General features: G+C 44.8%; 1 protein-coding gene across 3 annotated transcripts; it reads left to right on the top strand.

The window, feature by feature from the left end:
• The first annotated feature begins 815 nt into the window (after nucleotides 1-815).
• On the top strand, nucleotides 816-24374 carry chd4b (chromodomain helicase DNA binding protein 4b). 3 transcript variants are annotated; one of them, XM_056445024.1, is made up of 40 exons: nucleotides 816-1009; nucleotides 1309-1524; nucleotides 1930-2057; nucleotides 3669-3923; nucleotides 4043-4158; nucleotides 4262-4361; nucleotides 4467-4662; nucleotides 4780-4901; nucleotides 5060-5183; nucleotides 5342-5514; nucleotides 6029-6274; nucleotides 6504-6707; nucleotides 6832-7040; nucleotides 7242-7373; nucleotides 7463-7562; nucleotides 7768-7959; nucleotides 8298-8498; nucleotides 9278-9415; nucleotides 9534-9655; nucleotides 9744-9917; nucleotides 10111-10252; nucleotides 10364-10613; nucleotides 10707-10831; nucleotides 10953-11045; nucleotides 11157-11298; nucleotides 11747-11916; nucleotides 12039-12228; nucleotides 13604-13690; nucleotides 14573-14664; nucleotides 14752-14885; nucleotides 15342-15486; nucleotides 15587-15743; nucleotides 16378-16460; nucleotides 16570-16834; nucleotides 16917-16973; nucleotides 20236-20409; nucleotides 20506-20614; nucleotides 21452-21584; nucleotides 21865-22060; nucleotides 22449-23201. In XM_056445024.1, the coding sequence occupies exons 2-40, from the start codon at nucleotides 1461-1463 to the stop codon at nucleotides 22550-22552; spliced, it is 5844 nt and encodes a 1947-aa protein (XP_056300999.1). In that variant the 5' UTR covers nucleotides 816-1009; nucleotides 1309-1460; the 3' UTR covers nucleotides 22553-23201. The 3 variants fall into 3 exon arrangements, with proteins under 3 accessions (XP_056300999.1, XP_056300998.1, XP_056300997.1); XM_056445023.1 differs by lacking the exon at nucleotides 22449-23201 and adding an exon at nucleotides 23215-24374 and having other exon boundaries at nucleotides 817-1009; nucleotides 16381-16460; XM_056445022.1 differs by lacking the exon at nucleotides 22449-23201 and adding an exon at nucleotides 23215-24374 and having other exon boundaries at nucleotides 817-1009.
• Nucleotides 24375-24804: the final 430 nt, after the last annotated feature.

The following is a 24804-nucleotide window of genomic DNA, read 5'->3' as shown; positions in this document are numbered from 1 at the left end:
GAGTACATAGTAGCAGTACATAGTACCAGTGTATATGAGTACATAGCAGCAGTACATAGCAGCAGTGTGTATGAGTACATAGTAGCAGTACATAGTACCAGTGTCTATGAGTACATAGTACCAGTGTATAGTAGCAGTACATAGCAGCAGTGTGTATGAGTACATAGCAGCAGGAGGCCTCTCCTGCATCAGTAAAGTATTTGACACACATCCAGCTCTGTAGCAGCAGGTTCAGCAGCTGGGTGACCTGCACACCACTGAAGGCTCCAGTCTACCTGTGTTTGGGTCACATGGACACAAGTGAAGGCTCTTTGACTTCTTGCTGACTCCCAGACGGATGCTCAGTGAGTATTATGGTCTGTCACCAGTGGACTTGAGTTCCCCTGGTGACCATGTGACTGCTTTTTTCTTTCTTCTTTTTTTCTCTTTTTAGGAGTTGTATATTATGGGATGTATGCTTGGACTGCTAGAGTATTATGGTCTGTCGAGGAGCGAAGGGGAGGGAGTGTCACCATGACAACGGGGTTGCTAAGGGGGCTGGGACAACTAGTGGAAAGGGGAAGGAGTGTGCATGCAATGAGCCTGGTGCGTGCATGTCTAGCAGCAGAGTGCGTGCGTGCGGGCGCGCGCGCGCGTGCGCGTGGTGGAGGGGGTGGGGGCAGCCAGAGTATTATGGTCTGTCCGTTGCGAGGTAACTATGCAGAGTCCTGTGTGAGTGTGGGAGGGGGGATTATTATGGGATGTCTGCCCCTTTGTGTGTTTGTGAGGATGTTAGCTAAGCTCTGCCTGTGAGGTTGGGGGAGAGAAGAGGGGAGCAACGTGTTCTGGGTCATTGACGGATGCTTTTTTTTATTATTCCGCTGATCATTGATTCAGCCGGCTTTCACGAATGAGCGCAAAATGACAACAACTACCGCACAAAAAGCCTGACTTCATTCTAGCGCCGAGAGAGGGAAGGAGAGAGAGAGAGCACACACCTCGACCCGGGACTAAGCTCACACTCGCCACAGTAAGTTTCTAACGTGTGATTGTTGGGTTTCAACGGTTAAACTTTACTTCAACGTACTGTTTTAACTCGCCAATGCGAAATTGAAGCCCACACTTTAAATAATGATGGATGCCACACTACTTCATCCACTCCTGCGTGGACTAATAATGCCGGCAAATCAACATCATGTCAAAGCGTAGATGATCCAGTTATCTAACTTCTTTGAGTACGCAGGTGGTTAATTAGATGAGATGCTGTGGAAATGAGGAAAGGATTACCGAAGCTACACCAACCAATGCCATTTATTTATTTATTTTCAGCCCCCACCGCCCGCCCCCTCCCTTCCTGGACACCCCCCCGGTCCATTCTCCAACAGTCCCACGTCATTTTCCCTCCTCCCTCGCCGACCGAGGAGCAAGGTTTAGGAGGGATTAATTCGACCAGCAAGACGTACAATTAAAACGCTGCAAACATGTCGGGCAGCGAGGATGAGCGACCGGACTTCGGAGCCGCAGACGAGCCCTCACTTCTTCACGGTAAGCTCGTGTTTTATTCCTCTGAAGGAGGTCCATCTCTCGCGGAGCTCGCGGGAGCTAACGTTAGCTCGAGCTAGCCCGTCCGTCACTCGCCATTACGGACGAGTTAGCTAACTTATCCAGGAAGAGTTCACAGTTACGGGTTTTATTTATTAACCCCTCTCGTGCCACAAACCTCCCGCGTGTGCCCTCTCACGCGCGGGCGTGAACTGTCAAAGTTTTTCGCAAACCGGAGAACAGACAAGTTTCAACCTGTTCTGTGGTGGCGTTCAGGGTGTGTGTGCGCGCGCACGGACACGCGACCGGAGTCGTGCCAGTGCGCGCGTCTGTTCATCCTCTCCTGTCTGCAGCAGAGCCGGTCGTCCCGCGTGTCTTCTTCCGCTAATGACAGCGTGTCGCCCGCAGGTGAGGAGGACGAGCTCCCGGAAGCTGTGTCTGACGTGGAGGAGGCTCCCAAGACGAAGAAGAAGAAGAAAGCCAAGAAGAGCAGCCGAGAGTGCAGGAGCAGCAAGAGGCAGAGGCCCGTCAGAGAGGTCCGTTTGACGAACTTTTCTGTACATTGTCAACTTGTTGACTCGGGGAACAAAATTGTTATGAGGTTTTACTTATCAGATTTGACCTGGTAAACAAATCTGTCAATTTATATCTCGGGGGCCACACTAAAACAATCACAAGGGGCACCTGTGAGTAGGACTTGTCCAAGTCTACTTGAAACACTATGTAAAGCATTTCTTTGTTGTTAAATAGTTTGCTGTTTTTGAGTTGTATTCACAGCAGAAAAACAAATGCATTAATCATAATTACTGTGCATATGTGATGTCAATAATTCAAGGAGTCGTGGCAAAAACTGTTTGCATCAGGAGTAATTCAAACCGCAGCAAAAACAATTCTTTGGGCCATATGGCAATCATCTTAAAGTGCAAAATTTAAATAAATGCAGATTGTAGAACAAGGTAACACACTTGTGATTGAGTTTATGGACCACTGAAGACAGTGTTGCAATATTTATATATCTGCAGAGGACAAACTAGGTTTTTGTAATACAGTTTCTCTACATTCTTAATGCACAATTCCCTTGTTTTCACTCAAGTCCTGGTTGATTGTTGATTTATATTTGAGTACAATCAAGGAAACTATTATTTAAGTTGAGCAGTCCTGCGATAGATGTGCTAATAGCCACTTATTTAAAGGAAAATCTTGACAATTGCCACTTTATTATTAAATATACACTGACATCAGGGAAACAATGTCCATCATCGTTGATGATGTTTGATCCGCCCATCAAATACACGATGGAGCCAGTTCTCCATCATGATGTCTCTGATCTCCTGCTGGGTTCATCTTAGTTCATCCATCTCATTCCCCTGTGACTGGACATCAGCCAGGAGAAGTCTGCATGGGGATTAAAATAAGAGAGATATGCATTTCCTGAAATCAGGGCTGCAAATAACTGAGTGTTATTGAGGAATCTGCAGATTGTTTTCTCTTAATCTTCAATTAATGGGTTGGATTATATTATATCTCTAACGGGTGAATAATACAGACTATACCTTCCCAGAGCCCAAGATGAAAGATTCAAACTGCCTATTTCATCCGTTAGTCCAAAACCTACATACTCGGATTAGAATGATATCATTGATTTATTGTTGGGTTTCGCAAATTTTCCAATTAGTCAATTGACAGAAAAGGAACTCAACTATTTTGATAATCAATTCAATGTCATGACCCCTTTTTAAAGGAAGAATGGCAAATCTCTGATTCCAACTTCTCAAATATGAATTTTTCTGGTGTCCATAAGTTTTCACTGACGGCAAAGTGTTTTACATTTCAGCTTTAACAGTGATTAAATAGATTAATTGATTAATTGTTAACTCATTTTCTGTCAATTGACTAATATATTTGGTGACTGATTGTTTGATACCTGCATTTAGTGATGAACTGTGTACTGACCTTAAAGCTAAATAGATGATAGCACAGCTGTGTGATTTTCCATGCAGACCTCCACAACTGTATAGAGTAGCATATTTATTACCAGAAATCAGACTAAAAATGATGACACTTTCGTTTAGAATTTATTAAACATACTATATATATATATATAGCACCAGTGTCTTTTTGTAATTTGCAAAGTCTTTGTTTTGCAGGAGTTGCCAGTCAGCTCCCCAGAGCACCTGATTGGAGTACAAGCAGCAGATAGAGATGCAGAAGAGGGAGGTGTGCGGTCAGCGAGTGAAGGAAGTGATTATGCCCCCGGGAAGAAGAAGAAGAAACGTTCCAGCAATGCCAAAGATAAGAAGAAAGGTGGTGCGGCAGCAGAGAAAGGAGCCTCGTCCAGCTCAAAGAGCAGACGTAAAGAGCCAGAACCAGAAGACAATGACGACGATGACGATGATTGCCAGGTAAAGATTAATTTAGCCTCCGCTGCCGAGTGAATAATTAATTAATGCCATCAGGACTAACGAGACAAATTTGCCTTTCTTGGCTGTTATTTCCAACTCCTCCTTTCCTCACACTTCAGCCTAAAAGCTCCACTCAGCTGCTGGAGGCCTGGGGCATGAAAGACATTGACCACGTCTTTACTCAGGAAGACTACAGCTCCCTCACCAACTACAAGGCCTTCAGCCAGTTCGTCAGGTGGGGATACCCCTTGTATATCAACAGTAGATTGAAGGAGCGATGTCTATATGTATTTAAATATAAAGAATCACGATACATCTTGTTCATTTTATGTTTTTAGGCCTTTAATTGCAGCTAAGAACCCCAAAATCGCTGTGTCCAAGATGATGACCTTAATGATGGCTAAATGGAGAGAATTCAGCACCAACAACCCTCTTAAGGTATTGAAATCCTGAAGCCGTTTGCACGTCAGATTTGTAATTCACAACATTTGCTGTGTTTGACATGGGAGAGATTCTTACTCGGCGCTGTGTCCTCTCATGTAGGGATCCGCCACTGCCACTGCAGCGCTAGCAGCTGCCAATGTGGCTGCCGCTGTGGAGAACATGGTGGTGGCGGGAACGGACGGAGGGCCAGAGACCAGTGCGGCCGCTTCACCTGCTCCTGCTCCGGCCATTGCTCCACCCCCTGCTCCAGCCCCGGCGCCTCCACTCCGCAAGGCCAAAACCAAAGAGGGGAAAGGTGAAGGACACATCATTGTTCAGAGAACAGTATGATTAAATGTGAAGATAAAGGGGGTTTGTTGTTTATGAATAATACAAAATAAACCGTCTCCTGATTTAAACTTTAATCTCTCAGGTCCCAATGCTCGCAAGAAGTCGAAGCCCGCGGCTAAGCCTCCGCTGAAGCCCAAACCGAAGAAGGTGGCTCCACTAAAAATCAAACTAGGCAGCCTCAACAGCAAGAGGAAGCGCTCTTCAGTAAGATACTTTCATGCCCCCCGTTCTTTCTGTTTTACAGTACAGTCATTACGTTTTAGAATGAGACAATCGTTTAATCAGACAATTGATAATGTACTTTAATGTAACGCGTTGCTTTTCTCTTTCCCAATCTCCTCTCCTCGTGTTCTCTCCGTCAGAGTGACGAAGATGAACCCGAGGTAGAGAGTGACATTGATGACGGGAGTTTCTCGGTGTCGGATGGCTCCAACCGCAGCAACCGTCCGAAGAAGAAACCCAAGAGTGCAAAGAAAAAGAAGAAAGGTTGGCATTGAAATATCCCTTTAATAAAATGTTGTTTCTGTTACCGAGACGATTAAAAGAAGATTAAATACGAGGCTGAAATGAAGGCCATTACACTAACTGTGTCCAGGTAGCTATTTTTTTTTTGGTGCTAATTTTCGCTGGGTGTCCTCTCTAAGTGGAAACGGAGGACGGCGATGGCTACGAGACAGACCACCAGGACTACTGCGAGGTGTGCCAGCAGGGAGGAGAGATCATTTTGTGTGACACCTGTCCCCGAGCTTATCACATGGTCTGCCTGGACCCGGACATGGAAAAGGCCCCTGAGGGCAAGTGGAGCTGCCCACACTGTGTGAGTACCTCTCAGAGCTGTCCAGAGAAGTCCGCTGGCTCCTATGTTAGAAAAGATTGGGCCCGATTCCTGGAGTAAGAAACGGTGCAAAACATTACACCTGTCTGTCGGGCTGTTGTGTGGAAGTGTCTGACTGGAAAGTTGCATTGACTTTTTAAAGGTTTTTAAATATATATTTTCCTGTTCTCTCTTTTTCTTTGTCCTCTGCTGCCCCCCAACCCCATTGCTCACGTTTCCATTTATCCTCTCCTATTTCCCACCACATGTCTCACCCCCCCCATCCCCCATTTCCTCTTCTTGTCCCCCCCTCCTCCCTCCCCCTCCAATATGGCTGCACACGCGCAATGCACGTACACCCCCCACCCCCCGCGCTCTGGAAAATCACCCCACACCCTTGTTTCCTTTCACTCCGTTCCGCATACCTTCTCTGCCCCCCTCCCATCTCTCCCCCTCCCCCTCCCCTTCACACTCACACCACACCACCTCCCTCTGTCTGGAATTCTGCCACCACCAGGAGAAGGAGGGGATCCAGTGGGAGGCCAGAGATGAGCTCTCTGAGGTCGAAGGGGAGGAAGAAGAAGACAGGCGGGATGAAGGGGTGGAGGAGGAAGACGACCACCACATTGAGTTCTGCCGGGTGTGCAAGGACGGTGGGGAGCTACTTTGCTGTGACACCTGCCCCTCCTCCTACCACATCCACTGCCTCAACCCTCCTCTCCCGGAAATTCCCAATGGAGAATGGATCTGCCCCCGCTGCAAGGTGAGCGCTGTGCACTGGTGCAAGGGAGTCGCCGTGCGCGTGGATGTAGAGTCCATCTTGTGCACGTCTCCAGTATTTCAGTTAATCCATAGCAGCTTTTAGTTTGCTGATATCTCATGTCTTAAAACTTCCCCATTCCTACTATTATTATTTTTAAACCAGAGCTTCCGTTCGTTGAGGAGCATTATATCCTAAATGTGTCCCCCCTCCCTTTCCTGCTTTCTAACAGTGTCCACATATGAAAGGAAAGGTCCAGAAGTTAATCACATGGCGATGGGGGGAGCCGCCGGCCCCCACGCCTGTCCCTCGGCCTGCTGACCTCCCTGCTGATGCTACTGATCCCCAGCCGCTGGCAGGCCGCAAGGAAAGGGAGTTCTTTGTAAAATGGTGCAACATGTCTTACTGGCACTGCTCCTGGGTGCAGGAGCTACAGGTAGCGCACATTCTCTGAATCTGTATCCACTTGTAGTTGACAATGTGTATTTTTCTCTGCATGCACGCACAAGACAAGATGAACACAACCCAATGGTCTCTTTCTCTACCTCCCTGCCGCCCAGTTGGAGCTGAACTGCCAGGTCATGTTCCGCAACTACCAGAGGAAGACCGACATGGACGAACCGATGCCGGTCGACTTTGGTGAGGGGGATGAAAACATAAGCACCAAGAGGAAGAACAAGGATCCTGTCTTTATCCAAATGGAGGCAGAGTTTTACCGCTATGGAATCAAAATGGAGTGGATGATGATCCACCGCATCGTCAACCACACGTAGGACACATATATATTCTCATATACGATACACATTTAACCTTTACAAAGAGCAACAGTGCATTTAGTTTGCTCTGAAGGTGTGGTGCCATGAGACAAACCAAATGCTGGTTTACACAGTCGCACACATCTGGAGAGCAAACGCAGTCGCAGGACTTTGTCATCAACAGCTTTCTTGTGTGTGCTTTGTTTTCATGATAGTGTTGATAAAAAGAACAACATACATTACTTGATCAAATGGAGAGATCTGGCCTATGACCAGGCAACATGGGAGTGCGAAGACATGGACATCCCAGAGTTTGACAACTTCAAACAGACGTACTGGAATCACAGGTACAGAGACTTACAACATGTTGGATAATTCTGCTCATGATAAATGCAGCTGAAAATAAGTTTATTTTTTATCTGTCATTTTTCTTTAGAGAGTTGATGATGGGCGATGATGGCAAACCTCTCAAGAAGCTAAAGAAGATGGTCAAAATCAAAAAGGCAGAGCGTCCACCTGCTAATCCAGTTGTTGATGTAAGTATTATGAAACCTTGAAGCAAAGAAAACTAAATCTCCAAACACAGCATTGGTTATTGTGGCACCATTTAATTTGTTTGTGTTGCACTAATTAATTATTCATTCTGAAATAAAGTGTTGTTGTCAAGCGTATTCCCCTGGCAGAATAAAATGAGCTAGAATCAGGATGTATTCAATATTCTTCTTTGTTTCTTCCTTCCAGCCAACCATCAAGTTTGATCGTCAGCCTGACTACGTGGAGAGCACTGGAGGAACCCTGCACCCCTACCAGCTGGAGGGGCTCAACTGGCTGAGGTTTTCTTGGGCTCAGGCCACAGACACAATCCTGGCTGATGAGATGGGTTTAGGGAAGACCATACAGACCGCCGTCTTCCTGTACTCATTGTACAAGGAGGTAAAACTGTTTTTATGATCGCCTCCAAGGCATTTTAAGTGTTTTTGTATTCTCCTGTTCTGATGCTATTTCCAACATCTGAACTGGCTGCGTCCAGTTTGCCCTCCCCTGTCAATCAATGTTAGTGGGAAAGGTTTCAGACATGTGACGCACAGCAACTCTGTCCTTTTAAAGGGGGTCAGTTCCAAGTAAGGAACTCGACCCTAAAGGCAGGACGGTACAGGTGTTTGTGTGTGTGTTGTAGCAAACACAAGCACATTGTAAGGCTCTTTGTATACAAATGTTATACATTTAGCCATTCTTTACATGTAAATATTGACTTTGTCTTCCTGGTACAGGGTCACTCCAAAGGTCCCTTCCTGGTCAGTGCTCCCCTGTCCACCATCATTAACTGGGAGAGAGAGTTTGAGATGTGGGCCCCTGACATGTACGTGGTGACCTACATAGGGGACAAAGACAGCAGGGCCGTCACCAGGGAGAACGAGTTCTCCTTTGAGGGAAATGCCATCCGAGGCGGGAAAAAGGCTTCCAAGATGAAGGTAAGGAAGAATGGAGGGTAACAGGGTGATGATATCAAATGAAAATGTTCGACATCTTTGATAGGAAATCTTGGTGAAGTCAGTTTGAATTGGTGCACTGCACTAGCACTTGATGTCCAATATAGTATTGAAAGTTACACTGGTAGGAATTGACGTGGCAACAATGTCCGCCAAATCATCCACAGGTTCATCCACAGTTTTATCTTGTGGCACTTGATGGCTGGGAAGGGATTCCCTTGTGACGGTGGCTCAATATGAGTTTTTATTGCATTTTCTTTGGGGTTGAGGCTAAAATGACTTTGTTTATCTTGATTTTGATGCTATATAACGAGGTTTATTGCTCGGCTACTATGTCGCTTTTTACAAAGACTTTTACAAAGAAGTCAAATACATTTTTAAACTAATTTAATTGCCCACTTGTTTATTGTTAATCCAGAACACAGAAGGGCAAACGGGCATACAGGCTTTAATACAGATTATCTGCAGAAGTAAAAAATGTCGCCTCAGTGTAAAGTATTTACTTCGAAGTGAAGGCAGAAGTACAAAGAGAGGGGATCGACCCGGCGGTCTCTATCCCTCACTGTTGTTGTTCAGCACTTCTTACATTGTAATTGGATGGCTGCGTATAAAATAACGGCGTTTTACCCAAAGCTGAACATGTTTCAACTTTTGGCGGGCATTAAAAAAATGTGAACTAAGAACAGACTCAGAACAATGCTGCGGTTAATGTGGCAGCCCTAAACTAACGTTCCCCCTCTCTCTCTCTCTCTGATTTACAGAAAGATTCAACAGTCAAGTTCCACGTCCTGCTGACATCTTATGAGTTGATTACCATTGACCAGGCTGTGCTGGGCTCCATTGAATGGGCCTGCCTGGTGGTGGACGAGGCTCACAGGCTCAAAAACAACCAGTCTAAGGTAATAACTTTGTAGAAGTGTTTATCCTTCATTTAAGATTACATTCTGATTATCAAAAATGATTTGTTCAATGAATTGAATATAAAGTTTTTTGTTTTTTTTACTTCCTGTTTGTTAGTTCTTCCGGATTTTGAACAACTATCCGCTGCAACACAAGCTGCTGCTTACTGGCACTCCTCTTCAGAACAACCTGGAGGAGCTCTTCCACTTGCTCAACTTCCTCACGCCAGTGAGATTCAAGTCAGTAGAGCCACATTGACTGAATTGCAGATACAAGGAGGACACCCCACCCCCTTCGTATATTTATTTATTGGTCTATTCTCTGCAGCAACCTGGAAGGTTTCTTGGAGGAGTTTGCAGACATTGCCAAAGAGGACCAGATCAAGAAGCTCCATGACATGCTGGGACCACACATGCTCCGGAGGCTGAAGGCTGATGTCTTCAAACACATGCCTTCGAAGACTGAGCTCATTGTTAGAGTGGAGCTGAGCCCCATGCAGAAGTACGTTATAGAACGATCTGGAGCTAAATATTATAACTGTAAAAGATACACGCCGATGAAAATGCTACCAGTCTCCATATTGAAAAATATGATTGCCATTTTGTTTACGTCTATGATGTGTTTTCCTCTGTCTAATCTCTGAATTCTCTTTTCTCCTGATGTTTTTCAACCTTCTTCTCTTTGTTGTAACAAGGAAATACTACAAGTTCATCCTGACGCGTAACTTCGATGCCCTGAACACTCGTGGAGGAGGAAACCAAGTGTCCCTGCTCAACGTGGTGATGGACCTGAAAAAGTGCTGCAATCACCCCTACCTCTTTCCTACAGCTGCCATGGTATGACATTTACATTGTCGGGGAACAAACTGTTTCTTTTGGGGGTGATCCATATCCGACTATGGAAACGTGTTGACTGCTCTGTTTATTCAGATTTCTCTCTGACTGTAGGAAGCAGCAAAACTTCCAAATGGCATGTATGAGGGCAACGCTCTGACCAAGTCTTCAGGGAAACTGACGCTGCTCCAGAAGATGATGAGGAAGCTGAAGAACGGAGGCCACAGGGTTTTGGTTTTCTCCCAGATGACTAAAATGCTGGACCTGCTGGAGGACTTCCTGGAGAACGAAGGATACAAATATGAGAGGATTGATGGATCGGTCACCGGCAGCTTGAGACAGGAGGCCATTGACCGCTTTAATGGTACGTGCATCATTTGTATTGAGCTAAAAGCTGCTGCTCTGATCTGAAATCTGGTTCTAATTTTATTTCTCGTTGCGTTTCTTTTTTCAACAGCTCCTGGTGCTCCCCAGTTTGCTTTCCTCCTCTCTACCAGAGCTGGTGGTTTGGGCATTAATCTCGCTTCTGCTGACACCGTCTTCATCTACGACTCTGACTGGAACCCCCACAATGACATCCAGGTATGCAAACCCTGATTTTAACTTCACATTCACGTCAGGATGTTGGTTTGTTTGGATGAGAGGGGGTGATGCTGTTTCTTTCATGTGTATGTGTGTGTGCGTGTGTGTGTGTGCTTCGTAGGCATTCAGCAGAGCTCACCGTATCGGCCAGTACAGGAAAGTGATGATTTATCGCTTCGTCACCAAAGCCTCGGTGGAGGAGAGGATCACGCAGGTTTGTGAAAAAGAAAACGACAAGAAATTAAAATGGTCTCGCCCATGTCAGGATTCTGTGAACACGTGCTCACCACTTGTTTGTCCTCCGTCTACCTTCTAACTCCACCAGGTAGCGAAGAAGAAGATGATGCTCACTCACCTGGTGGTGCGACCCGGTCTCGGCTCCAAGACCGGCTCCATGTCCAAACAGGAGCTCGACGACATCCTCAAGTTTGGAACTGAAGAGTTGTTTAAATATGAACTTGGAGAGGGTGAGTCAACTTTAACCCACCGACAGATTTAAGATCCAGTACGAATCCATTTGCTTTCATATTTATCGGAGTTTCTCTTTTTTATAATTTACACGGCAATTGAGAGATTTCTGCATTGGACCTTTAAATTGCAACGTTGGATGTAATATATTGTCCATAACTTTAGTGTGTGTTTCTTAAAGAAGATAATCTGTGTTGTCAATGGATGGCTTCTCAGTTGTATGAAACATTTAAGTCTGAAAGGTTTGGCGTGTTTGTGTTTGGGAGATGAGCCGGATACAAACACGGGTACCAGTTTTGGGATGTAGTATTTAAACGAGGGGAGACTTTAGTCTGTCTGAAGTGGAAAGATCACCTCTGGGATGCCAGTCTAACCTCACAGATGCTACGGGGAGGAATTGTAGTTTCTGCTTCCTTCCTCTTATAATTGACTCGTCCTTTTTTCCAGGGGACAACAAGGAGGACGACAGCAGTGTGATCCACTACGACGACCACGCAATCGACCGGCTGCTAGACAGGAACCAGGATGGTACAGATGACACTGAGCTCCAGAGCATGAACGAATACCTCAGCTCCTTCAAAGTGGCCCAGTATGTGGTCAAAGAGGAAGAAGAAGAGGTACTTTATGACAGCTGGGAAGAGGATGTAGTTCTTCAAATTGTCTAATAATGTCTTCACGCCAGAAATAAACTTAAATTGTATTCTTTTCGATTACTTTGAATTACTCTTTGCTCTATGAGGAAGAGGAGGTGGAGAGAGAAGTGATCAAGCAGGAGGAGAGTGTTGATCCTGACTACTGGGAGAAGCTGCTGCGTCACCACTACGAGCAGCAGCAGGAAGACTTGGCCCGAAATCTGGGCAAAGGCAAAAGAACTCGAAAGCCAGTCAACTACAATGACGGCTCCCAGGAGGACCGAGGTATCAGACAAGGTGAAGAACAATGTATAATCTCTTCTTGTGAGTGTGTGCTGGTGTTTCTATGTGGATATTCAGTGTGTGCATGATGTTTTATGTTATTAGTTGGGCTGTCAATCGATTACAAAAAATGAACTAATTAATCGCACATTTTGAAATTCATTAATCGCGATTAATTAATTTTTCTTCTTTTTAAAGACCAAACTTCACACAGAGCTGTGTTTTCAAAGAGGCTCCTACCTATAAAGTGCGAGCGAGGTATTTAATATCATGGATGATAAATTGTTTCTTCAGTGAAACATCCAGATTAGTAAAAAAATATATATATATATTTGAGACCCCATTGGTCCTGTCATCTTTAACATTGGACAGCAGAACCAGTGGCCTTGGTAAACTGACTGACATTCAAATGTGTCACGTTAACCCTCTGGAGGCTGGGCTCATTATCTCCATTCTACAAAAAAAATGTAAATTCACCTTTTAAAGGCGTTTGCATGTGACACATACCCACGTGTTCTACATCAAACATTCCAGAACGATCTCATCTCTATAAAATGAGGCTCAATTGTCCTCGCACCGTGTTCTCTGTCTTCTCTGACTGACAGGTGGCCAATGAGCCTCACCTGTGAGGTGTGTGGTCCTTTGTGATTTACTGAGTGGTTGTTTTTTTCGCAAAATGTTGACTGACAAACGGATTGACAAATCATGGTGACGGTTTCGTGTGACGAGTTCTTTCCGCGCCACGTCGCCCCTCCGTTCCTCTGTGGATCGGAGGAGCAGACGGGAGGAAGGAGGAGCAGGAGGAAACCCTCCTGATTCATCCACGAGTTGAAACTGATTTCTGCTCCGTATTTTCGCGGAGAAATAATTGTTTGCAAACACTTCAACGCACACCGGAAGTAAACAAAGTTGCGTTAATTGCGGTAAAATATTTTAGTGCGTTAATCGCGGCCAAATTAATCGCATAGATTAACGCGTCAACGCTGACAGCCCTAGTTATTAGTGTTTTTAGATTTGCTATAGAAAGTTAGTTGTGTGTTTAGAAATTGATAGTTTCTTTCTTCTCAGACCTAGCATGTTTAAAACTATCTATTTAAATCTAGGGGATCCTCCTAAAGAAACATTATTACAGAATTGAGAAGTCTTTGAGGGGAACATCGTAATAATAATACTTCATAGGGGAACTTGGACTTCTAAGTGCAGTTACTCCGCCACCTTGGTTTTCCTGCAGTCTCTCCCCTTGGTCCACTAAATACAGGATGACAAGAACAGCAGGGGGCGTATTTAGGCGTTCACTTTTTTGTCCTTGAGGAGTTTGGATGTTCTTTATCTCGAGTATCGGTCCTGCTTCTATTTGATCCCCCAACATTCCCGTCTGCGCTCCCTTTAGACTGGCAGGAGGATCAGTCCGACAACCAGTCCGACTACTCGGTGGCGTCGGAGGAGGGCGACGAGGACTTTGATGAACGGGCTGAAGGTAAGGCTCATCATCATCATCATCGCTGCTTTTGAGTGAGTGACCACGGTCAACGACTTATGTGAAGATACAGAGTTTCCACCTGAGTCGTTTGAAGTCATTGAGATGTGTTTGAGTTTGAGAGTTGGTCCCAGCGATGCCGGAGACGTGGAGGTAGCCCTTCCTGTTCTTGCCCTCTAACATCCTTCAAACCACCTCTACAGATGTGTATTCAGATTCAGACGACACCTATGATATGCTCATTGACAACCTCTACAACTACTCACAAAACGGCACTTGCTGCTGCATCGTCTGCGTTGAGCGTAGAGACGCAAGAAAAGGAAGAAAGGAACAAAAGAGAAAAGGAGAGAAACAGGGAAAGACGATTATGAGCAACGGCTTCTCGGGCAGCTGAAATATCTACCTGCAATTTTAAAGACATTGTTGGTGTTCATATTTACTGTTAATTAAGTTGTCTTGAAATGCACTTATCAGAGTTTGTTTTTAAAAAAGTTGGTATTTATTACATTTTTATAGGTTTATTAATTTTCTCCTGGCAGTTATTTGACATGCACAAAATCTGTTTAAAATGTCTTTTTATGGCTGTTACTTTAATTGCATTAAATGAAGTATACAACCACAACGATGCTTTCAGTTGTAAATGTTTTGAAAGTGTTGCGCTTTAATGTTTAAGAAGCGTGCAAAGTTGAGGGCTGAGAGGAGGAGGAGGAGGAGGGACAGAGCAGCAGTATCAGAGTGAGTCGTGACAAGCCGTAAGTGGAGCATATTTCACAGCATCTTGAGGACGTTAAGATGATACTTCCAAATGCAATGTTTGATTTGTGATTTTTAAGTTACGTGATCTCGGTGAACGGTTATTGACTCGATGTCATGTCGCTTTAGCAAATGCCCGCAGACCGAGCCGCAAAGGGCTGAGGAACGACCGGGACAAACCTCTGCCGCCGCTGTTGGCCCGAGTGGGCGGGAACATCGAGGTGAGAAGAGCAAAAACAACGATAAATGCCTTTTTCTTAAAGTGTCTTTACATTTGTAAACATCTTGACCTCTTTATTACCCGTCAGGTTTTGGGCTTCAATGCACGGCAGAGGAAGGCGTTCCTAAATGCAGTGATGCGTTATGGGATGCCTCCCCAGGACGCGTTCACCAACCAGTGGCTCGTCAGAGACCTCCGGGGGAAGTCTGAGAAAGAATTCAAGTGAGTCTCAATGAGATGTTTTTCCACTTGTATTGGCCAAATAGTATAGTTCACTTTTATTTCATCTGAAATAAAAACTGTCAAATAGTTGCCTGTTTGAACTATTTTATGTAGGTTACAATTCTCGTGATATTTACGAAGTGTGGCCGCTTTAAAAAGTTGAATGTTGTTGGAAAAATATTTTCATAGTACAGGAGTAATTGTATTGGCAATATAATGGAAACCTTTCACAATACCCAGCCTTAAGAACTGCGGCGGCTTACTGGCTCGAGTTGCACTCGAAGCCTCTTCAAGCTTTTAGCCGTCATGAATCCGGATACATGGATCACTTTGTTTGATCTGCAATGAATGTTCTTGGTTTATTTCTGTGAAATGTGCATCTCGTGGAGATTTAGATATTTTTCAAATGTATTTACCGTGACAAATGTCCACCTTCTTCTTCCCCTATGTGCTCAGGGCCTATGTGTCTTTGTTCATGCGTCACCTTTGTGAGCCGGGAGCAGACGGAGCCGAGACCTTCGCAGACGGCGTCCCACGCGAGGGTCTGTCACGGCAACACGTGCTCACCCGTATTGGTGTGATGTCACTGATAAGAAAAAAGGTACGTTTGGAAAAGAAACGCAACAAAATACATTTAGATGAATAAAGTATTCAACCCCGGATTGAGTGATGGGCTGACGGGTTCACGTGTTGATGAACAGGTGCAGGAGTTTGAGCATGTGAACGGCCAGTGGTCGATGCCCTGGATGGCCGAGCTGGAGGAGAACAAAAGGGCGGCAGCGTTGGCTGCAGGTGAGGACCCAAAGACTCCTTCGACTGGGACCCCAGCAGACACACAGCCCAACACTCCTGTGCCAGGTACACACACACACACACACACACACACGTCATACTTAGTTACATATGATTTCTTACAATGTAGAAGTTATCACTGCAGACGGGGTCATTTCATTTCAGCTTCTGTACTCATTATCCTTTTGTGAGATTTCTTTTGCAATGAGAACATCACATAAAATGTGTGTTGCTACGCCGTCCTCATGGGTATCCTCCGAGCCCGAAGCTCGGCAACACTTCGCTGTACCTCCGTTCTCCCCTCGGCATGCAGATAGACGTTGTGATTGTACAATCGTAGATCTCCACCAATCGAATGTCTGGTATTGCAAGACTACTTTACCCTGAAAAAAACGTAATGTGAATTTTAACTTCACATTTAAATCCAAGTGATAATCCTAGAAGTTGCGAGGATTTCTTTTCTCTGTGTTGCACTTTATGTTTAGTCTTCATCAAGTATCTCTTCACTACTATGAGCTTGTTTTCTGACACCCTCTTGTGGATACAACAAGAAAAACATGAAACCAGTAATAACTTAACACATTCAACTATTAGGCTGGAGAAAATGTAATTGTGTTTTATTGACGGCTATAAGAGAAAGAGGATAAAATGCACTCTTGGTTTACCTTCCTTGTTGATCTGTGTTTCTGTTTCTTGTCAGAAGATTTGTCCAAATCAGAGGATAAGGAAGACATGAAGGAGGTTGAGGATGGCAAAGGAGCCAAAAAGAAGGATGATCCCGATGTAAATTCTGCTTTCATACCCATATCATGCATTTATGTTTTCAGTGCTGCGACATTATACTTACATTTGCAGATTTCCTCTAATTTGAAATTGCCTACCTCTCCCCTAGATTATTGAAATCCCAGATGAGTCTGAAAAATCCCCCGTTCTCGAAAAGAAAGAAGAGGTGGTCAACTCCGCTGCTGTAGGGAAGGAGGAAAAAGAGAAGGAGACGGGAAAAGGGAATGATGAAGGAAAGGACAAGGAGGCGGATGATACAAGCAAAGAGAAAGAAGAGAAGGACAAGACTTCCGAAAAGGAGAAGGAAGCTCCTGCTGAGGTGAAGGGAGAAGTTTTGGAGAGCAAGATGGATTCAGAGGAGGTTAAGTCTAAAGGTGAGGCCAGACCGTTTCCCATCGCGTCTTGTTTCCTTATTTCCCCTTTTCTAGCATTCTAACGGTGCTTCTCTTGTTTCAGCTGAGGAAGGAAAGGATGAGAAGTTGGACACCAGTTCGACTCCAGAGGAGAAGAAAGGTACAAAACACACACGCTGCAAGTAAATTAAATAGTACTCTCTGTTAACCCTTAGATGCATAAGTGGGTCAAAAATGACCCGGTGAGGTTGTTTTCTTGAAATATCTTCGTCATGAAATTTTTATCATTTCACATTCCAGGTATTCCTCAAAAAACATGTTTTTGATATAATGCCATTTACATTTTTAACTTACCATTTATACATTTTAAGAAATTGTAGTTTTTGTATTACTACCCCAAGCTTCCATAAGTGGGTCCTAAAAGATCCGCATGCATTTTCTATGGAATCCAATGGAAACCTTTGATTCTTATCAACTGTTGCTGTCAGGAATAAATTAACTGTGGACCACAAAGACTATATCAGAAGTGTCACCCCTCAGAAAGATTATTTTACACAGCAAGAGCTGATACGTGTAAGTATTATCTTCATGTGTGCGTGTCATTCATGATTGTTGTGTGAAAGAGTATGTTATGGGGGCGGCTGTAGCTCAGTGGGGTAAGGGGGTCGTCCTGCAACCGCAAGGTTGTGGGTTCGATCCCCGCTCTCCCCATTAGTTGCAAGTCGAAGTGTCCTTGAGCAAGGCACTGAACCCCCAGTTGCTTCCCGGGCGCATCACTGCAGCCCACTGCTCCTTAATAACTAAGGATGGGTTAAATGCAGAGAACTAATTTCCCCTTGGGGATTAATAAAAGTGTATATTTATTTTATTTATTATTTATCAACAAATTAGCCTACTTTATAACTAGCTAACACTAGCTAGCTAACTAAGATAGCTAACATTACTATATGTATTGTGTATGCATGTGTTTGTGTGTGCGTGTCATTCATGATTGTTGTGTGAAAGAGTATGTTATAATTTTCAACAAATTAGCCTACTTTATAACTAGCTAACACTAGCTAGCTAACTAAGTTAGCTATCATTACTATATGTAGTGTGTGAGTGTATTTATTTATATAGCTACATATTGATCTATTGAAAACATTACATTTATGTTTCCTCATCCAAGGTGTCATGGCTGCTAGATACACAACTGAAATGGTCCTACAGATGCTGATGAATGATGATGGAGAGGCAGTAACGGGGTTGGACTCTGAGTCTGAAATTTCTGATGAGGACCCAGACTATTGTCCAGGTGGCTGTGGCAGTCGTCCACCTGGAAATCCAACTGAACAGGATCAATCTGACTCAGAAGATTCTTCTTCTGTGTCCTCTGAAGAAGAAAGTGTCCAAATCATGTCCAACAGAATGAGTCGGAAGGGCTCTTTCTGGAGCGAGTCACCTCCCACCCAGGGCAGAACACAGAGCCACAATATCCTCAGAAGTCGGTCAGGGCCTGCACAAGGGCTGAGCACCACTGTCTCACCAAAAGAAGCATGGGAGCTCTTTATCACTGATGATATAATACAAGAGGTGATGAAGTGCACAAACTTGGAAGGGCGGAGAGTGGCTACAGCTAGAGGAAAAGAATGGGAAAATGTCACCAAAGATGAATTCATAGCCTTCATTGGATTGACCCTGCTTGCAGGAAGTGAGAAGAACTGTGATGTATCAGTCCGTGAGCTGTTTGGGAGTCCTCTACATAATCCCATGTACAAGGCCACTATGGCTATTGGAAGATTTGAGGACATTCGTCGTACCTTGCGCTTCGATGATAAGAGGACCAGAGCCTTCCGACTGGAAACCGACCATATGGCAGCCTTTCGCTATGTATGGGACCTGTTCCTGGTCAACTGCAGGCAGCGATTCATCCCCAGTGATTGTGTCACTGTGGACGAACAGCTTGTGCCATTCAGGGGTAGGTGCGAGTTTCTACAGTACATGCCAAGTAAGCCCGCTAAGTACGGCCTAAAGATCTTCTGGGTTTGTGATGCACGCATCCCCTATGCAATAGATGGTATAGTTTACACGGGGAGACAACCAGGGGAAGAAGTTCAGAAGAATCTGGGGGAAAACATTGTCCAGCAGTTGTGTGGTAGATTTAGAAACACAGGTCGCAACATCACCATGGATAACTTTTTCACCAGTGTGCCTCTTGCGCAACATCTCCTGGAGAAGGATCTCACTATTGTGGGATCTCTACGTCAGAACAAGCCAGACATCCCTCCTCTGATGAAGCCTTCCAAGTCCAGGGAGGTTCACAGCACAGAGTTTGGATTCAACAACAGCCTTACCATGGTCAGCTATGTCAGAAAGAAAGGAAAAGCGGTTGTGCTCCTGAGCACGATGCACCACGACCAAGTAGTGGATGAAAATAGCAGAAAGAAAAAACCAGAAGTGATCACATTTTACAACAAGACAAAAGGAGGTGTAGACACCACTGACCAGATGGTTGGCACCTACACCTGCAAGCGCCAAACACAGAGGTGGCCCATGGTGCTGTGGTACAACATAATTGACATCGCCACCCTGAATGCCTACACCTTTTTCACGGCTCAGCACCCAGAATTCAAGAGCGGCATCACCAATGCACGACGGCTCTTCCTCAAAGAGCTGTCAAAGGAGCTTGTCACACCACACATGAGGAGTCGACTGGAAGGCTGCCCCCAACTGCAAACCCCAATTGTTGAAGCAATGGAAAGGTGTGGGGTGACAAAAGCCACAACCCAGCCACAGGAAAGAAGCAGACAGGGCCAACCAAAGAGAAGGAGGTGTCAGATCTGCCCAAGTAACAAAGATCGCAAAGTCAACAATAGGTGTGGGAGATGCAATGTACCTGTGTGCAATGATCACAGCCAGAAACGGGTAGTGTGTCTGAACTGCATACAGTGATGAGACAAGAAGGCAAAACAGGGAAAAGAGAGAGGAACTGTAAATGACTGGACAGTTACACATACATACACACACACACACACACACTCAGGATGTTCACATTTTTCTATTGCTGTTCTTGGTAATTTTCTTTTTCAAAAATGTTAAAAAGTGAAAAATAAAGATATTCCAAACATGAAATCATTCTTGTGTGGTCCTAATATAATACTAAATATTATACAAGTGATTATTCTAAACCAAAATGGCATAAAAGCACATTGATTCTAATATGGGTCATTTTTGACCCACTTATGGAAGAGTGTAGGGTCCAGTCACTCGTGCATCTCAGGGTTAAATGTGTTGGAACCTTTGACCCAGATCTAGACATCCTCAAAATCTATTTAGGGGAAAGCTAAATACATTTCAACAATCCCATTCGGATTCACGTTTATTTTCATGCGAGTGTAGATCTTTGAAGTGTGGCGATGCTGACGTGTTTCTCGCTTTCTCAGAGCAAAAAGAGGAGAAGGACGCTGTAAAAGTAGACGAGTCCGGCAAACTGCAGAACGGAGAGAACGCCAAAGAAGGAGCAACAGCTGCGGTGCCGGTGATCAACATCACAGAAGAGAAGAAAAAAGCCACCAAGCAGAGGTTCATGTTCAACATCGCTGACGGAGGATTCACAGGTGGACGGGCACACACACACACACACACACACAGATACTTTCTTTCTGTCTCTTCTCTTTTCTTACGTGTTTTGACCTTTCTGTCCTCCCTTTCAGAGCTTCACTCTCTGTGGCAGAATGAAGAGCGGGCGGCCACCGTCACCAAGAAGACCTTTGAGATTTGGCACCGTCGCCATGACTACTGGCTGCTGGCTGGAATCATACAGTATCCTTTCAAATGAACAAATACTCGTTAAATTCTTAGTGTGTGATCGCTGTCTTCCCATCACAGAGTTGAAAGGATTAGTGGACTAATTAATTAATTGGCACTGTTTAGAGAATCTGGTTCGGACTTCTCAAAAATGAATGAAGAGATTGTTCAGTTTACTATAGTAGAAAGTTGAATATCTTTTGTTTTAGTTTTTTACTTCTGGCAAGACAAAACCAGTCAGTTGACGCGGTCGTCTGGGGCTTTGGGAAGATTGTCGCATATTTTCCCTTTTTTTCTAAAATTACATCAACAAAACGATTATCAAATTATCCATTGTAATCTTTAATTAAAAATAATTCTGAGCTGTCGCGTCACATGCTGCATTCTAGATGTTAAAAACTTGGAACACCACATTTAAGATGTGTCGTTGGGAGCATAATTTAGTGTGCTGACTAATTGTTTTCGTCCTGTGCATGTTTGTCCAGCGCCGAGTATTCATCTCATGGACGTTTGTGCTTTTGTAAACATGTGTAGAAATCAAGGCCATGCTGCATTCTCAGACCCTTGTTTTGTCTTTTGTGGTTCTCTGTTATGAGAGTGAGGAGTTGGTGTGCATTGAGAATTATTTATCTATTCAAAGGAAACCAGACCAAATATTCAGGCCCGGTTGTGCAGTGACGAAAACGTGAACTGGTTTACATTCACAGCTCTACTTGCCAATGTGTAAAGTTTCCAGGCAAGATGATCAGCAGTAATTGTCCCTAAAACTTCCACTTGAGAAACTATTTGCCGTATAATAATTATGACCCTCGCAAGACCATCATGTTGTTACACTTGACCACGGCGCCTCAGACACGGCTACGCTCGTTGGCAGGATGTGCAGAATGATGTGAGGTTTGCGATCCTCAACGAGCCCTTCAAAGGGGAGATGAGCAGAGGAAACTTCCTGGAGATCAAGAACAAGTTTCTGGCCCGCAGGTTCAAGGTAAAGTGTGTGTGTGTGTTTTGTGCAGGGGGGAAGTGGGCGAGTGACGGATGAAAAGTGCAGAGAGAATGAATGGCATGCCTCTCAATCTGTAATCCACGGGCCTGATGCTCAGATTAATGCTATAGAGCAGAGGGCGGGAGCTAAATGACCAAAAAAGAGATGTGGAGGGGGAGATGACGTGAGGCTAGACCTGTAGAGATGAGTGTTCCTCCCTTCATCCTCCCTCCCTCCCATCCATCCTCACTGGGCTTGTTGCCGTTCTTTGTTTCCGATATAGTTACTGGAGCAGGCGTTGGTGATTGAGGAGCAGTTGCGCAGGGCGGCTTACTTGAACATGACGGAGGACCCGGCCCACCCCTCCATGGCCCTCAACACTCGCTTCAGTGAGGTGGAGTGCCTCGCAGAGTCCCACCAGCACCTCAGCAAGGAGTCCATGTCTGGAAACAAGCCTGCCAATGCAGTTCTGCATAAAGGTAAAACACTTGAGATCTAAAGAGAGCCAACGGAGGGTTCTTGTGTGTACTGCACAGGCGTTATTGTCTCTGTCCGTATCGTTGCTGTTTTGAAGAATAAATATAATTATGTCTGCTTTATGCAACTCGACAGCAAAATGAAACATTCTTGATTAGCAGGCTGCACTGTAGGAGTTGAAAAGAAATAAAAAATTGAATACAAAAAGTCCTCCAATGTTCAGATCTGGGCAGGAGAATTGTTTATAATTTTCTGTACTGTCATCACACAATAATATTCCTTTAGTATGAATACTTTTTCTTCTTTTCTGTAACATTTTGTTACATGACACATAATTTAGCCGACTCTTTTATCCAAAGCGACTTACAATCATGTTTCATTCATACACAGCTACAGGGAGCAATTCAGGGTTACGTGTCTTGCTCAAGGACACATCCACTGGGGCAGGGATTGAACCACCAACCCCCTATGCAGTCGCCCGATGCCAGTTTTGAATAAGAGGAGCTTGTGTTTGCGAGAATGAAGTGTCGACCGTCATAGTGGTGGCATCAGGAGGAGGGAAAAGGGAAACTTAGGTAAACACAAATATTTATACATCTAATTGGAGCCGCTACAGTTATTAGTGACGGGTGCAACACTGTGGGCAGCTTGCATGTTTGAACACAGACTTGTGTCTCTTCTCGAGGTTGAATAGACGATGGCTTTGGTTTTAACTAATTATTATTTTCATCATCGGTTAATCTGTCGATTAGTTTTCCCCAATAACATTTTAACCTATAAAATGTCCATCACATGATCCCAGAGTCCAAGGTGACGTCTTTCAAAAATAGCACTTTTTTTTTGAAGAAGCGGTCTGTGGACTCTGTTCTCAACACACGCTGATCAATAACTCCTCGTTTGGCTGTAAGAACAATGTTGGTGGTAGAAGTATAATTCACACCTCTGTACCAGTGTTGTTAGCATTAGCACATTAGCTCCCATAGTTGTTGTTTAAAGTCCCCCTCACGCTATTTCCTCCTGCTTTATTTTGTAAATGCTGTCGAGCAAAATCCAGCCTGAGTCCTTGAATTTCACCAGACAGAAAACTGTCTCCAGACAAACAGTCCTTCATGTGGCGTCCCGCCGTGCTCACCGCTCGTGTGCTTTTTGTTTCTAGTTCTCAAACAACTTGAGGAGCTACTGAGTGACATGAAGGCCGACGTGACGCGTCTCCCGGCAACCATCGCCAGGATACCCCCCGTCGCCGTTCGGCTGCAAATGTCCGAGAGGAACATCCTCAGCCGACTGGCCAGCCGGGGCCCCGACCTCACCGCTCAGAACCAGACCTCGCAGCAGACGCAAGGGCCGCGCTGACCAATCACCTCGCTCCATTTCACTCTCACTGACTCAGGCTAGTCGCCCTCACCTCACCGCCATGTAGCAGACGTCCTCCCTTTCAACCGCCATGTACAGCACAGCAAGGTCAGTCCTCCTCCTCCTGGCCCCACCACCCATTTCTGGACTCAGAAGGGCGTCAGCTCTGCTGCTGGACTTTGATTTGAGAAGACTGCAACTGCAGATACGAGACGGGAGCGAATGGAAACGAGTGTTTCTCCTCCACTGGGATTCAGATCTAACTCCCGTAACCTGAGCACTGTTGTTGTGACTGAGCGGTGGGCAGCGCCACGGCCTCCAACATGTGTATGTAACTGTATGTAACATGAAGAAGCTAGACGGGAGAAAAAGCAGCATGCTCGGAGTATACAGGTGCTTTGTAGTCATTTTTGAATTATTGAAGAAGTCAAGGGATTTTATTGTGCCCAATTTCACCTTTAGAAAATTGTGATTCATTCAACTCTAATGTCTCCGCCCGTGTGTGTGTGTGTGTGTGTGTGTGCGTGCGTGTAGAGAGTGTGTTTCCTGTATGTATGTATACAACGGGGCATATTAATGTGCACCTACTGCAGAATGCCCCCGACGCTGAGCGACTGTTACTGTCATTTTTCTATCAGTCACTCAGTCGTGTTTCCTCTTCCTGTGTCCTTCCCCTCCACCCAACACCTCCACGTCAGGTGATCCAGGATCGTCTCTGTGCCCAAACCCCAACCACCACCTCGACATTCCTAACTGCACCACAGATTTGCTCCCTGGAAACTCTCCCGAAATACGGGCATGCAATAGCTATTAGGTACATGGGATGGTTTTGAGCGATTAATTTAATTTCTTACTGTATATTGTTCTGTTTTACATTATTGAATATTATTATTATGATTACCGCCTTGTTGTTTCTATCATTGACGTTTTGTTTTTATGAACTACAATAAAAAGTCGACAGCTTTTCAAGATTTGTTTTCAATTTGTTAGGAATTGCCATGAAATGTGGTGTAAACGGTGAAGTTACCGTCGGGAGTAGTTACCACGGCGATGAAGTAACTTCTCATCCAGCGGAAACGGGTCAGAACCTCTTCGTTCAACACTTTACGGAACAATATCTGCACAACTTACTTGAACTCGATCATCCGCAGCTGTACAGACGTAGAACATGGAGATGAATGATCTCCGTATAGAAGTCCTGGCGAGCACGTTGGCGTCTGACGTTGAGCCGCAGGCAAATTCAACCAACGCTTCTGAACAGGCGGTCTTGAGCTGTGCTTGTAGATGTCAAAAGATATTCTCTCATTTGGTGTTTATATAATGGTTCTGGAGAGAAGGTCCATATCTCCCATTCCACTGCAGCCGATATGATTCTCATTCAGGGACCCCTGCA

This window comes from Pseudoliparis swirei, chromosome 22, assembly GCF_029220125.1.
Source record: "Pseudoliparis swirei isolate HS2019 ecotype Mariana Trench chromosome 22, NWPU_hadal_v1, whole genome shotgun sequence".
Classification (NCBI taxonomy): domain Eukaryota; kingdom Metazoa; phylum Chordata; class Actinopteri; order Perciformes; family Liparidae; genus Pseudoliparis; species Pseudoliparis swirei.
The sequence above is the reverse complement of the archived record's forward strand: the minus strand, read 5'-3'. Positions and strand labels throughout refer to the sequence as shown.